We start from the raw sequence: 13,961 nt of genomic DNA, 5'->3' as shown, positions 1-13,961 counted from the left end.
AAGAGAGGATCCTCACCCCGTTGAACAACAGCTTAGTGTCTCTTTTAACCTAACCATGGCTTCCATACTAATCCCCTTGCGCATTTTTTGGAAACACCATAGATGTTCCATCTTGAAGCACCATCCTCAACAACCTAGTTTCAACTCCCATGAGCCTAGTGGAAGTCCCCACCTATGAATGTTGCAACTTCTAATAATTGACTTAACAGCCCACTTCCAAACCTAAGGGTCTAGTCTTAGAAAGAGAAGAAGATGAAGAAGGAGACTTGGCCCTCGATGAGTTGCATTATTATTTTTTCTCGAGATTCTTTTAGATGTTAAATATTTTATTTTGGTTAAATCATGGCTTATCAGCTACTACCAACTTGTTTCACTCACACCAACTGTCAGTAGAACTTAGTGATACCATTAGTCTGCTTATACCTTTAACCATTGTTTTTAGTTAATGTACTCATATAGGCATATATGGTGTAGACTAACTTCTGCATCCGTTTTTTTCCCACTTATCATTGCTAGAGGATCATGCCTTTCTCCAAGTTGTTATTTTATTTCAAGTGTGTATAGTTTGGAAAGTTAGTTTCGAAGCAATTGGGTTAAGCATGTAGACTCGATAAATTGGAGAACTAAACATGCAGTGAGGTGTGAACTCATGACCTCCCATTCAATGAGACTGATATCATGTTGGACGATTTTCCTAAAAGCTTAAGTTGTTTGGATTTTGACCCACAATGCATATCATGCTCTGTAACAGAAAATGAATTACTGTAATGTATTTTCTGGATTATTACATGATGATGTTTTACTTTGCATATATAGATAGATTAAAATTCACATCTCTTTCATCAATGATGCCAATGGGGGTATTAAATAAATAAAACAGTGCCTATTTAATATAAATGTGTTTTGACTTATAAGTATGGATGGGGGTTTCTATTAAAAGGAAAGCTAAGTCTTGTACTTGTCAGAAACATTTTACTACTCCTTAAACGTCACAGGGTATAATCCACATTTAATTCTTCTGGATGTCTAGGTGCATATAAATATCCTAGACTTCACTGTTATGGGTCTGAAATCATGGGTCATATTGAATTTGTTTCTTTTTTTTTTTAAAAAAAAAGCTTCTACACAATAGTTTCTATTTTGATAATTATTGTCTGTCTAACTTTGTCAGGGAAACTATGAAACTGACAGAGGTATCTGCAAGTGATAAGCTAGAAAGTTTTCGAGCATCAAAAGAGGTACTTTATAGAAAAGTTTTTGTTATACTGACAGTCAAAAGTGTCATTTCAACATTACCAGATGGCATTGATAGTTTGAACAAGGGGATTTGTTGATTTTGTTGCTGTACTTTTTTATAATGATCATGATTGTTGATTGTAGACTTGTCCTATCTCTTCAATACCACTATGAAGTAACTTAAGACGCCCTTTTTGCTTGAATGATTTTCTAGGAGATGTATTTCTGATAAGTCCTTTCATGTAATTTGTTTTGTGATATTTTTGTTTTTCCTAGATTAGTTTTATTTTTGTTATTCTTCTCTATCTTCTGATAGAACTTTGTATTTCATTAAATAGATAGCATTATGTGTAATATTCTTGATGGCTTCTTTTTGCAGCATTTTAGAGGATTAAGTTTTCCTACTATTTCATCGGTTGGTCCAAATGCAGCTATCATTCATTATTCTCCAGATGCAGAAACATGTTCTGAGTTAGATCCCGATAGCATTTATCTATTTGATTCTGGAGCGCAGGTTTGCCAACTATCTTGAATTGTTTGGGATATAGCCATTAACCAAAGAAGGCAATACAATAAGTCCATTTTTTGTATTAACTTTGTGTTTATGATATTGCTATTCTTTACTGATGATATGGTGTCTTTGAAGTATCAAGATGGAACAACTGATATAACTCGAACTGTTCATTTTGGAAAACCTTCATCACATGAGAAAGCATGCTATACTGCGGTATGTGGCTCTTGTTGCTTTCTTTTCAGGATATCTTGTATTTATTTGGCATTTGAACACTTCTTAACCTTGTTCATTCAAAACAGAATATGGTTGTTTTCAATTCTGAAGTACGGAAAAAGTTCCATATTTTTTCAGGGTGTCACTGCAGTCGACTTGGAAATGAACATATTTCAAAACATTTTGAGATGGAACAGAAGTCCATCCAAAAGTTGGAAATGTGTTCTAATTCTAATTTTTCAGCCCCTTATAGATCCACTGCTACCACTGCTAGGCCCCTAGGAACACCATTTCTGTTGTCACTGCTTCTGCCATCTTCTGCTTTGATATCCTGTTACAGCCATTACCACCTTATCCACATTCATTTTACTTACGGGGAAATTGATCAAATTGTTCGCTACCCTTTATATCCTCCTCATTGCTTCTATCACCTCCAATACTATGGCCATACTACCACTGCCCACCTAGAACCTGTTGCTACCTTTTACACAATCTTCCTCCTCATCAACCTGTGTTGTTGTATCCAGACCTCTCATCTGGAAGCGACTATATGTATCAACACACCTAATACACCTCAAAAATTTCCACTGCATCCCATGTTATCAATTTTGGCACCTTTATTTCCACCATTAGCTCCTCTTACTATAAACAATCATGACATGATCGCAATCACTTCACCACCTTCTCAGCAAGTTTGCACTGCCATCATCTTTTACATATCTAGCACCATTCTATGCTATGACTATCACTGCCTGCCTGTCAGCACGTTATGGCTACACCAGTGCAGTTCACTGCGAACTCTAATACTTATCTATCGTGACATTACTTTTCAACTTTGAAATTTCCAGTCTTTCGGTTGGAGATCAAGTATCAATTCCAATATGAACAAAGTAGTGGGATAAAACTTCGTTGAGTTTTCTGAAGTTGCATTTTAGGTGTTTGCAAAGGAAGTAGCCTTATCCCAGAATATAAATTCATATGTTTTTTGTTCATATTTCATAAAATGTTCTACTGATTTTTATAATTTTTTTTATTGAATACTGTTGAGAGAGAGAGAGAGAGAGGAGAAAAACCTTATTCTCATTCATTGTAATCTCTACTTACAATTGAGAGATATATATATACAAGGCTAGGAGTCCTAACTACCATACATGTGACCTATATTAACAAGGAAAGATAGTATACTATACATGCATTATATTCAACACTCCCCCTCAAGCTGGAGCATATACGTCATATGCACCAAGCTTGTTACAAATATATTTAATCCTAGGACCTCTGAGGGATTTAGTGAAGATGTCTGCTAGTTGATCATTTGAATTGACAAAACTTGTAGCAACACATCCTGATGCGATCTTCTCTCTAATGAAATGACAGTCAACTTCAATATGCTTGGTCCTTTCATGAAAGACTGGATTGGATGCAATATGTAATGCGGCCTGGTTATCACAGATGAGTTTCATCTGTTCATCCTTTCCAAATCTCAACTCCTGAAGAAGATGTCTCAACCATATGAGTTCACATGTTGCCAAAGCCATAGCTCGATACTCGGCTTCAGCGCTAGATCTGGCCACTACATCTTGTTTCTTACTCTTCCAAGATATTAGATTACCTCCAATAAAAACACAGTACCCTGAAGTGGAACGTCTATCTGTGGGTGAGCCAGCCCAATCTGCATCTGTGTAACCAACAACTTGAGTATGACCTCTGTTCTCGTACAATACACCTTGGCCTGGTGTACTTTTGATATATCGAAGGATACGGATTACGGCATCCCAATGGCTATCACATGGTGACTGTAGGAATTGACTAACAACACTCACATGAAAAGAAATGTCTGGACGAGTAATGGTGAGATAGTTCAATTTACCTACGAGCCGTCGATATCTCCCGGGGTCTCCTAAAGGCTCCCCCTGTCTTGGTATAAGTTTGACATTCGGATCCATGAGTGTGTCTACCGGTTTACAGTCTAACATACCGGTTTCTTCCAGGATGTCTAAAGCATACTTCCTTTGGGAAAGGACCACACCAGAACTGGATTGAGCTATCTCAATTCCCAAGAAATACTTGAGTTTCCCCAAGTCTTTGGTCTGAAAGTGGGTAAAAAGATGTTGCTTTAGTTTCTGAATACCATCCTGATCACTGCCTGTAATGACGATGTCGTCCACATAAACAACCAGATAAATACACTGCCCCAAGGAGTGATGATGATAAAAAACTGAATGGTCTGCTGTACTGCGAAGCATGCCAAACTCTTGAACAACAGAACTAAAACGGCTAAACCATGCTCGAGGAGATTGTTTCAAGCCATATAGAGAACGGCGTAACCTGCACACTAAACCAGACTCCCCCTGAGCAACAAAACCAGGAGGTTGCTCCATATAAACTTCCTCGGCAAGATCACCATGAAGGAAGGCATTTTTAATATCCAACTGATAAAGAGGCCAAGAACACATAGCAGCCATGGAGAGAAGCAAGCGGACAGAAGCAATCTTGGCAACAGGGGAGAATGTGTCACCATAATCAGAACCATAAACTTGAGTATAGCCTTTAGCAACTAAACGGGTCTTAAGGCGATCAACCTGACCATCAGGACCAACCTTAACTGCATAGACCCAACGACAACCAACTGTAGATTTACCAGAGGGTAAAACAACAAGATCCCAAGTGCCATTAGAGTGCAGAGCAGCCATTTCATCCACCATTGCCTGTCGCCAGCCTGGATGGGAAAGAGCTTCATGGGTGCTCTTTGGAAGAGAAACAGAGGATATAGCAGAAACAAAAGCAGAATAGGGTGAAGATAATCGATGATAACTCAAAAATTGTAAATAGGATGAGGATTACGAGTAGAGCGAGTACCTTTCCGAACAGCAATAGGTAAGTCATTAGGAGAAGGCAGAGCCGGGGCAGGTGAAGCCGAAGGGATAGGAAGTGAGTCAGCAGGTGCCTCAGGAAAAGGGAGAGGAGCAACGACACGAGGGCGGCGATGATAAACCTGAAGTGGTCGAGGGGGCATAGCATCAGGTGGGGAGACAATGGGAATGGGCAAGACTTCAGAAACAGGAAGAGACTCAGAAGTGGTGGAAAAGAATGGTGAGTCCTCAAAGAAGGTGACATCAGCGGAGATAAAGTACCGATGAGTCTCAAGGGAATAACAACGATAACCCTTCTGAAGTCTGGAATATCCCAAAAAGAGGCACTTCATGGCTTTGGCGGAAAGCTTGTCCTGTCCAGGAGTGAGAATATGAACAAAGCAAGTACAACCAAAGACACGAGGAGGAAGGAAATAAAGTGGTTGGTCAGGGAAAAGAAGGGAGTGAGGAATCTGATCGTGTAAGACAGAGGAGGGCATACGATTAATCAAATAACAAGCGGTAAGAACAGCGTCCCCCCAAAAGCGAAAAGGAACATGACTATGGAGGAGGAGAGTACGAGCTGTCTCAACAAGATGTCGATTCTTGCGTTCAGCTACCCCATTTTGTTGAGGAGTATGAGCACAAGAAGACTGATGAAGAATCCCATGATGAGACATAAACGAAGTAAATTGGGCTGAAAAATATTCCCTGGCATTGTCACTGCGTAACACACGAATAGAAATATTGAACTGGGTTTGGATTTCAGTATAAAATTTCTGGAAAATAGAGAATAACTCAGCTCGATTTTTCATTAAAAATAACCAAGTACATCGAGAATAGTCATCAATGAAAGTGACAAAATACTGAAATCCTAAAGTAGACGCAGTCCGACAAGGACCCCAAACATCAGTGTGGACAAGCTCAAAAGGAGACTTTGCCCGATTATTCAAACGCTTTGGGAACGAGACACGAGTATGTTTCCCAAGCTGACATGACTCACACGGAAGCGACAACAAAGTTGAAAAACGAGGAACCATCTTCTGGAACTTGGAGAGACTAGGGTGGCCCAGACGATTGTGAATGAGGAGAGGAGCATCAGTGGAAATGCAAACTGCAGGAGATGAATCTGAGGTGAGGTGATAGAGGCCTTGAGACTCACGTCCTATGCCAATCGTCTTCCCCGTACTCCGGTCCTGCAAGGTCACAAATTTATCAGAAAAGGTAATAGAGCAATTAAGAGTACGAGTGATTTTGCTGATGGAAATAAGATTAAAAGGACATTCAGGAGTATAAAGGACAGAAGTGAGAGGTAGAGAAGGCAGAGGAAGGGCCAAACCAATACCTTTAGCCACAGTTTGAGAACCATTAGCTAAGGTAACAGTAGGTAAATCAGAGGTAGTAGTAATAGAGGAGAAAAGATCCTTATTACCAGATAGGTGATCAGATGCTCCAGAATCTAGAATCCAGGGTCCAAGAGAAGATGTGTGGGTAAGGCAGGCAGAGGCATTACCAGGCTGGGCAACAGAGGCAATAGAAGCCTGAGATGTCTGAGATGCGGAGGAGCTCGGAGTCTGAGGCAGCGGAGAATCAGAGGACTGGGCCATATGGGCAGTGCGAGGAGGTCTTCCATGTAACTGATAGCAACGATCGCGAGTGTGGCCAAGTTTATTGCAATAGGTGCAATGAGGACGTTGGCCTCTACCTCGGGTACCACTGCGTCCTCCTCGAGAGGTAGTTTGAGAAACTAACACAGAAGAATCTGAAGCGCTATCAGATGGCAAAGTCTGAGTGGACGAGATACGGAGGAGGCGAGCAAACACATCATCCAAGGACGGAACTGATGAACTACCAAGAATCTGATCACGAATAGGCTCAAGATCCGGACGGAGGCCAATAAGAGTAAGGACCATGAAGAACTTGTCAAGCTGTATTTGTTGAGCCCCAACATCAGGAGTAAGAGGCATCACAGTCAAGAACTGCTCCTTAAGAGAGGTAATCTGACCAATATAAGTCGATAGATCCAAGTCCTGTTGGCTGAGATGGACAATAGCAGAAGCCACCTTATAAAGACGCTGGATATCATTCGTGTATAATCCTTTGGCCTGAGTCCAAAATTTAAAACAAGTTTTATAGGCCTGAAGATGAAGAAGAATCCGGGGATCAACCGATTGCCATAATACACTACACAACTGTGCATCTATCTTCCTCCACTGTTCGCGGTCAACCTTAGGGATATCTGCCTCCTGGGTAACCAAGTGATCCTCATATCCTTGACCCATAAACCAAAGTTCAACAGAGGCAGACCAGGAGAGATAATTCTCACTGCCAACCAATTTCTCTGAGGTAATCAAAGGAGATCCAGAGAGAACAGACGTAAAGATCTGATTTTTGGTGGTCATATTCACGTATTTGGATCGAAGAGAGCCCTAAGATGGGTTCAGATTTCGGCGGAGAGAGAAAAACAGTGAAACCACGGCTGTGAGAGGTGCAATCAATGGAGAAAAAAAGGTCGTGACGTGCCTGGAGAGGAAGAGAAGTAGCACCCAAGCCTCAGGGATGGAGGGGGAGCCCTGTCGGAGGTGGCCGGAATGGCAAGAAAGCCAAAAACAGGGAAAAAAATGGAGATGCAGGGCTCGGGGAGGACTGCCGGAGGGCTAGAAGGCCAAGACGGCGCCGGACGAGCCTGGAAAGGTGTCGGAAGTGGCCGGAAAGTGAGCCACGCGCCGTCACGCGCCGGCGCGTGGGTGACAGTCCGGAGGAGAAGGGCAGCGCGTGGGGGCGCGTGAGATGCCGGTTGCCGGTGGGGTTTCCACTGGCGTGTAGATCAGCCTCCGGCGGTTCGGAATATGTGGTCTTTGCCCGGAAAAAAGGTCGCCGGAAAATTTCGCCGGAAAAGGTTGCCGGCGTGGTGGAGATCCGACGGCGATGAGGTTGTCCGGGGTGGTTCGGAAAGAGAGTGAGGGGACCGGAGTGAAAACACGGTCACTGGACGGTTCGCCGGAATTGAGTACACGGCTAAACCGAAAAAAAAATTAGGTTTTCTCCTTTGACTCTGATACCATGTTGAGAGAGAGAGAGAGAGAGAGGAGAAAAACCTTATTCTCATTCATTGTAATCTCTACTTACAATTGAGAGATATATATATATATAAGGCTAGGAGTCCTAACTACCATACATGTGACCTATATTAACAAGGAAAGATAGTATACTATACATACATTATATTCAACAAATACATTCAAAATGTCTTAATAGATGCTTACCTTTTTAGGCCCTTTGCTTCATAAAATGTCTTAATAGATGCTTGCTAACAAATTTCTTCTATCTAGGAGTTATGTTGTGGTCTTGAGCATTTTGCTTGATTTGTTGGATTTCATGCAGGTTCTCAAGGGTCATATCAGTCTGGGTAATGCTCGATTTCCTAGTGGAACCGCTGGTATGATGAGCTTTTTCTCTTGTTCATTTAATTTGCTAGTAGCTTATTGGGCTTCTTTAGTTCCAAGGGAGGGGTAAATTTCAGCATAGATCCTCAGGAATCACCAAATCACATAGTTGACCAGCAATTTTCTTTGTTATGTGCCAAATTTGTTGCTTGTAACTTTGTTCTATTTAAAGATACATAGATATGCGCACATATGATGTTAAATTCACTATTTATTTTTATAAATAATTTTTACAGGACACACACTTGACATTCTTGCTCGTGTCCCATTGTGGAAGGATGGCCTTGATTATCGACATGGAACTGGTCATGGAATTGGATCTTACCTTAATGTTCATGAAGGTAAGCGATGAATGAAGGGTTCTTCCTCTTGTTATTTTATATGTTCTTTGATGCGAACTAATATACCTTTTTTTTTATTGCACTATATTGAGCAGGACCCCATTTAATTAGTTTCAGAACGCCTGCTCGGCATGTGCCATTACAAGCTTCAATGACTGTAACAGATGGTTGGTATCACAGCTTCATTACCTTAAGTTGGATTTATAGAATAAATTTTTCTTGATACAGTACAGCCTTAGATCCAACCACTTGGGTTGGGTGTAGAAATTCTTTCTTCATTCATCTTCCATGAGGCCATATCCTATGGAAATCCAAGGTGGTGTAAGATTGCAAACTGTCAGGAGTCCTCTTCATGCAGGACCAAGTAGATGTTTGACACTGGCTGTCTACCCAAATACTTACATGCATTTTTTCAATGCCTGGGTTTTCTAACTTCTTGCTTGTCTACTTGAGTTTTTCCCCTCTATTTTGCTAGTGTATGTTTATACAAAGGTTTTTTTATGAAAGTTTATAGAAATCAATTTATAATTTTACTCAGGAGCTGGATTTGGCTTATTATAATATTCAAATTGAATCCAGAACTTTGGTTATGTTTTGTTGAATGAGTACTAGAGTGTTGAAATAGTGGCATTTGTAATTGAGTACTGAAGTATGTTGGCACCAAATTTTCTGCTTGTTCCTTTCACCTTTTGTGAGAGCCTTAAAATGCTTTTATGCTAGAAAAAATGGATTTTATATTGAAATTGTGTTTTCCAGAACCTGGTTACTACGAGGATGGGAACTTTGGCATAAGATTGGAGAATGTCCTCGTAATCAAGGAGGCTGATACAAAATTCAATTTTGGTGATAAGGGTTACTTGGCATTTGAACACATAACATGGGTAAGTTTATTTTATATTAATGATATCCTTTTTTGTTTTCTTGTGCGCAATGTATCTGGTTTTTTTTTTTTCCTTGTAGCAGGTTCCTTTTATTTTTTATTTTGGTTTATTTATACCCATAAATGATTTTACTCAAAAATCTTGAATTTTTAAGCAGTGAAGAAGTTTAAGCAGGCTGTGTCTCAGTTGAACCTAGACAAATCAAACATGCAAAAATTGTCAAAGGGAGAAAAGATGAAAAACATTGAATCAGCTGTTTTGTTGTTAATTCATTGTCCCAGCTGTCTGGGAATCTGCAGTTAGTTGACTCCATAATGAGTTGTCCAATTTCTTGGGTCAGGAGGGTTTCTTTTTTCCTTTTCCCCTTTGATTCTTTGTTTTCTTTCACTTTTTGTAGCTCAAATAACTTGAAAGATGCTGCTTTTAATGATCTACTTCTATTAGCATGTCACCTAAATGCTTTCGGCACAAAAAGCTACAAATTTGACTAAGAGCTTTTCAGCCAAGTATTTTTATCCTAGCTTGATTTGTTCGTCCTACTTGTCTTCTGGCTATGTGGGTTGGGAATGGGTGTTGGCTGGAGCTGGGGAGCCCAAGTTGTCCAGTTTGGAGGCATGTACTCAAGATCATCCTGTTTTGTGTTGTACATGCACGCAAAATATTGGAGTATTTACCATTTCTATCCATACCCTGTATATTTGTTTAGTAAATATTTGCCTAGTGACAGGAAAACATGTGATGATTATTTTTATTTTCAATTTTAATTTTAATTTTAATTTTTTTCTTAAGTAATTTTTAAATGGGTATATGTTCAGGCACCATATTTGATTGATGCATAGTTTTGGACTACTCACCATTTCTATCTATACCACTTGTATATTTGTTTAGCAAATGTTTACATACTGATATTAGAATATCTACTAACAGATACTAGAATGGAACTAGTTTTGCACCTAATTCGGATTCTCTTTGTTTGGGTGTGCCCAGGCACCATACCAAAAAAAGTTGATTGACCAGAGTCTTTTAACGCCTGAAGAGATAGAATGGGTGAACTCCTACCATTCCACCTGTAGAGACATTCTGGCCCCATACCTGGATGAGTCCGAGATGGCATGGCTGAAGAGAAGTACTGAACCCCTAAGTGTGTGACTCGCTCCACATGCCCTTCTGTTCTTCCAATAAAATGCATGTTAGTATTGTCCTGGGGTAATTCTGCTTTCTAGTTTAATCAAGGTTATTTATATACACTTGATTTTCTTGTTTATCTGTTTTGGATGCTCATATGAATGAATGGGAGATTGGTAATCCTTTTGGGATTTTGAATCTTTTGGTGAATGAAGTTGATTGTTATGTTCCATGATTCGTTTTTGGGAGACTCTACTTATGTCCTTGACTCATCCTCTTACTGAAGGACCTAATGAATGGCCCATTACAATGTGATTTTGTCTGCATGCATCTGCATTCTTTAATCGCTTGTAACAAGATTCAATCTGAACTATTCCCCAAAAAACAATCAAACAGTCATCTGCATTCTTTCTTTATTTATTATTGTTATTTTTGCAACCAGATTCAATCAGATCTGTTGTCCATGAACGGTCTTTCTAGCCCATTTTGGTGGCACATTGCATGAACAGTTCTCGAGTATGTTTCCATAAGTTTACCATTTTAAGGAAAAATAATTTGTATTGATAAAATAAAATTAAGGGTTAAATGCATTTTACCCCCTCAATTTTTTTGTGGGTTTTACATTTTGCCTCCTCACATTCAAGACCTAACATTTTGCCTAACTTATTAAATATCAACACTTTCCCCTCAATTACAAACCCTTCATGAAATTAAAATGGGTTTAAACATTAGTATAAAATTGAGTAAAAGCAATTTTGAATTAACAATTTTGAAAATTTTCAAATGCCTTAAAATATAATAACTATCAATTTTTATTTTTTATTTCAGAGAGATGTTTATATGATTATTTGTGATTTTCCTATTAAGTTATGAAATGTGATGATTTTGATTTTAGTTAATAAATGTTTTTCTTTGTATTTTAATAATTTTTTTTTATATATTTTAGTATTTATTTTTATTTAATAAACTATTTATTGATTTTTTTAATAAGTTTAGGCAAAGGGCAAAGTCTATAACAGGCCCAAGAGATAAAATATATTCAACTCTGAAATTTTAAAAAATATATTAGAAAAAAAATTGCACTTTCCAATGTATTCATAAAAATACGGCACATTATGTAATAAGTCATGTAGATATAATGATCCTTTTAGATTTCCCCTAATAAATTTACACTAAACTCTCTTGATCGATGATGATATAACATGATCACTCGTTGATTGACGTTGACAACCTTGGAATCATTCCTTGATTTAAACTGACATTGACCAACCCTGAAAGATACCGATTGTTAACTAATGATGTCATTTTTTTGTTAAAGAAGACCAGCGATGTTATCGTTAAATTGAAAACAATATGTTTTTTTATTGTACTTTTGTTTTTTCTCGTAATCTTATTCATATATTTCCCAAAACAGACTTTAAATGAAAAAAAAAAAAGGAATCTGAATCCTAAAATTTCATTTTAATTTTGTGCACTTTCCGAATCCAGCCAGAGAAAAATTCTAGACGAAATTTTAGGGTTTAGGTTTTTTGTTTTCCCATTTAGTAGAAAAATTTTAAAAGAAATCTTAGGATCTCAAATTTGAGACTTTGTTTTTATTTTTTGTACTTAGGATTTGATTTGGAAATATAGAGTTTCATTTGAAAAGTACAAATGAAAATTATGAAAAACTAAAAAAAAATAAACAATAAAATTTAGTGATTTTAATTAGTAAACAATTAAATTTAATCTATTTAATAAAGAATATTCAAGATTAAGTTGGAAGTAATTTTTATCTAATATGTTGATTTTTTAGCATTTAAAATTATTACATTATCTTAAGTAAATAACTAAAGAGAAGAAAATTGATGACCCCTAAATAAAAATTGGCTTGCCATCCACACAATCCACAGAAGTTGGCTTACATCTTTTTTTTTTTAAGTCCCAAATCTATAATTTTAATTTCTTTTTATATAAAAAAAATTCTTTATGCATTTCCCAAATCATATTTATGGATCAATTATTTTCATGTGCACTTCACCTGGTGGGAGACCAGCTTTTTATTATGAAAATTTTGATTTTTGAAAGATTAGAATCTTCACTTATTTTAATTTATTAAAAAAAATAAAATTAAAAAAATTTTTTACACTTTATTTGAAAAAAAAAATGTTTAGAGTATGATATGCATATTAAAATAAACAATAAAAAAATTATCAATAATAAAAAAATATTGGTTTAGATATTAAAAATGTTAAAAGTATGTTAGACATATTAAACTCAAATTTGATAAATTTAATTTTTTAGAAAAATTGATAATTCAAGGTGATATTGCATATTTCATATTTGTTCCTCAAGTTCAAAAAGGACTTTGCTCTTTCTATGTCTCTTCACATGCGGGATGGACTCCTACATGAGGGAGGATGTTAAGAGCAAGTTATTTTAATGTTATAAATGCTACATGGATGGTAGATGACCATCACCTCATAAATGTAAAATTACTTTTAATTCTTTTTCCTCCCTTAGTCCCATTTAAAATATTAATGGTAAAATTGTCTTTGTAAGTCAATAAAAAAGATATCTTCCATTTATGAGATAGAAATTCTTGATTAGTAATCTTGCATTGCTTTTATTTTATTTTATAACATATTGTCATAATAACCTTATGGTCATTTTAGTTATGTTTGGTTCTCGGCAAACAGTAAGAAAGAAAAAAAAATGTTAAGAAAATTAGTTTTCTCATATTAAGTTTTACTATAAAAAATATGAAAAAAATAAATTATAATTAAAATTAGTTAAAATTTTATATATTTTAAAATTATTTAATTTTTATATAATAGAGAAAAATAAGTGAAATGAATTTGAAGAACCACATAAAAACAATTTGTTAATTTTAAATCTATTTTTTATTTTTCTTTTATTCTATTTTTTTCCTCAATTTTCTTTCTCTTGCATTTTCCCACAAATTTTTCAAAAAATCAAGTATAACCTTACTATTTTAAGAAACTAATTATAAAATTTAATTATCATTATTAGGTTTTTACATGTTTTTGATTGTTTTATTTTTAAAATTATCTTTTAATTAATTATAATTTTTTAGAGGTTAGAATTCTTGTAACTTCACATTTTCTTACTGCTAGAAATTATGTAGAAATATTTTTCTCATGATATGAAGCTATCCATAAAGGGAAAAAGTCATATAAACTAAGATATTCATAGTTAGAAACTCAAATTATTTTTAAAGTCATTTATTTTTTTAACTTATCAATTTTCTTAAACACAATTTTGTGAATTTTATCAAACATGTACGGAAAGTTCACATACCGTTATAACAATTTTCAAAGTTTTGGATAGAAATGAATTTTTTAAAACAAAAA

The 13,961-nt window shown here is 36.5% G+C and overlaps 1 protein-coding gene across 1 annotated transcript in view; it reads left to right on the top strand.

The window, feature by feature from the left end:
* The window catches only part of LOC100242807 (aminopeptidase P1), a 35,356-nt gene extending 24,516 nt beyond the window's left edge, over window positions 1-10,840 (top strand). The window contains exons 9-16 of the mRNA XM_002273210.5: window positions 1,172-1,238; window positions 1,616-1,750; window positions 1,883-1,963; window positions 8,200-8,254; window positions 8,498-8,602; window positions 8,698-8,769; window positions 9,359-9,483; window positions 10,471-10,840. Coding sequence (XP_002273246.1) covers window positions 1,172-1,238; window positions 1,616-1,750; window positions 1,883-1,963; window positions 8,200-8,254; window positions 8,498-8,602; window positions 8,698-8,769; window positions 9,359-9,483; window positions 10,471-10,632 — 802 coding nt within the window. The 3' untranslated portion in view covers window positions 10,633-10,840. The remainder of the gene's footprint in view (window positions 1-1,171; window positions 1,239-1,615; window positions 1,751-1,882; window positions 1,964-8,199; window positions 8,255-8,497; window positions 8,603-8,697; window positions 8,770-9,358; window positions 9,484-10,470) is intronic.
* The last annotated feature ends 3,121 nt before the right edge of the window (window positions 10,841-13,961 follow it).

This window comes from Vitis vinifera, chromosome 4, assembly GCF_030704535.1.
Source record: "Vitis vinifera cultivar Pinot Noir 40024 chromosome 4, ASM3070453v1".
In the NCBI taxonomy this organism is placed as follows: Eukaryota; Viridiplantae; Streptophyta; class Magnoliopsida; order Vitales; family Vitaceae; genus Vitis; species Vitis vinifera.
Note: the sequence above shows the minus strand (reverse complement) of the source record. Positions and strands in the feature narration are given on the sequence as shown.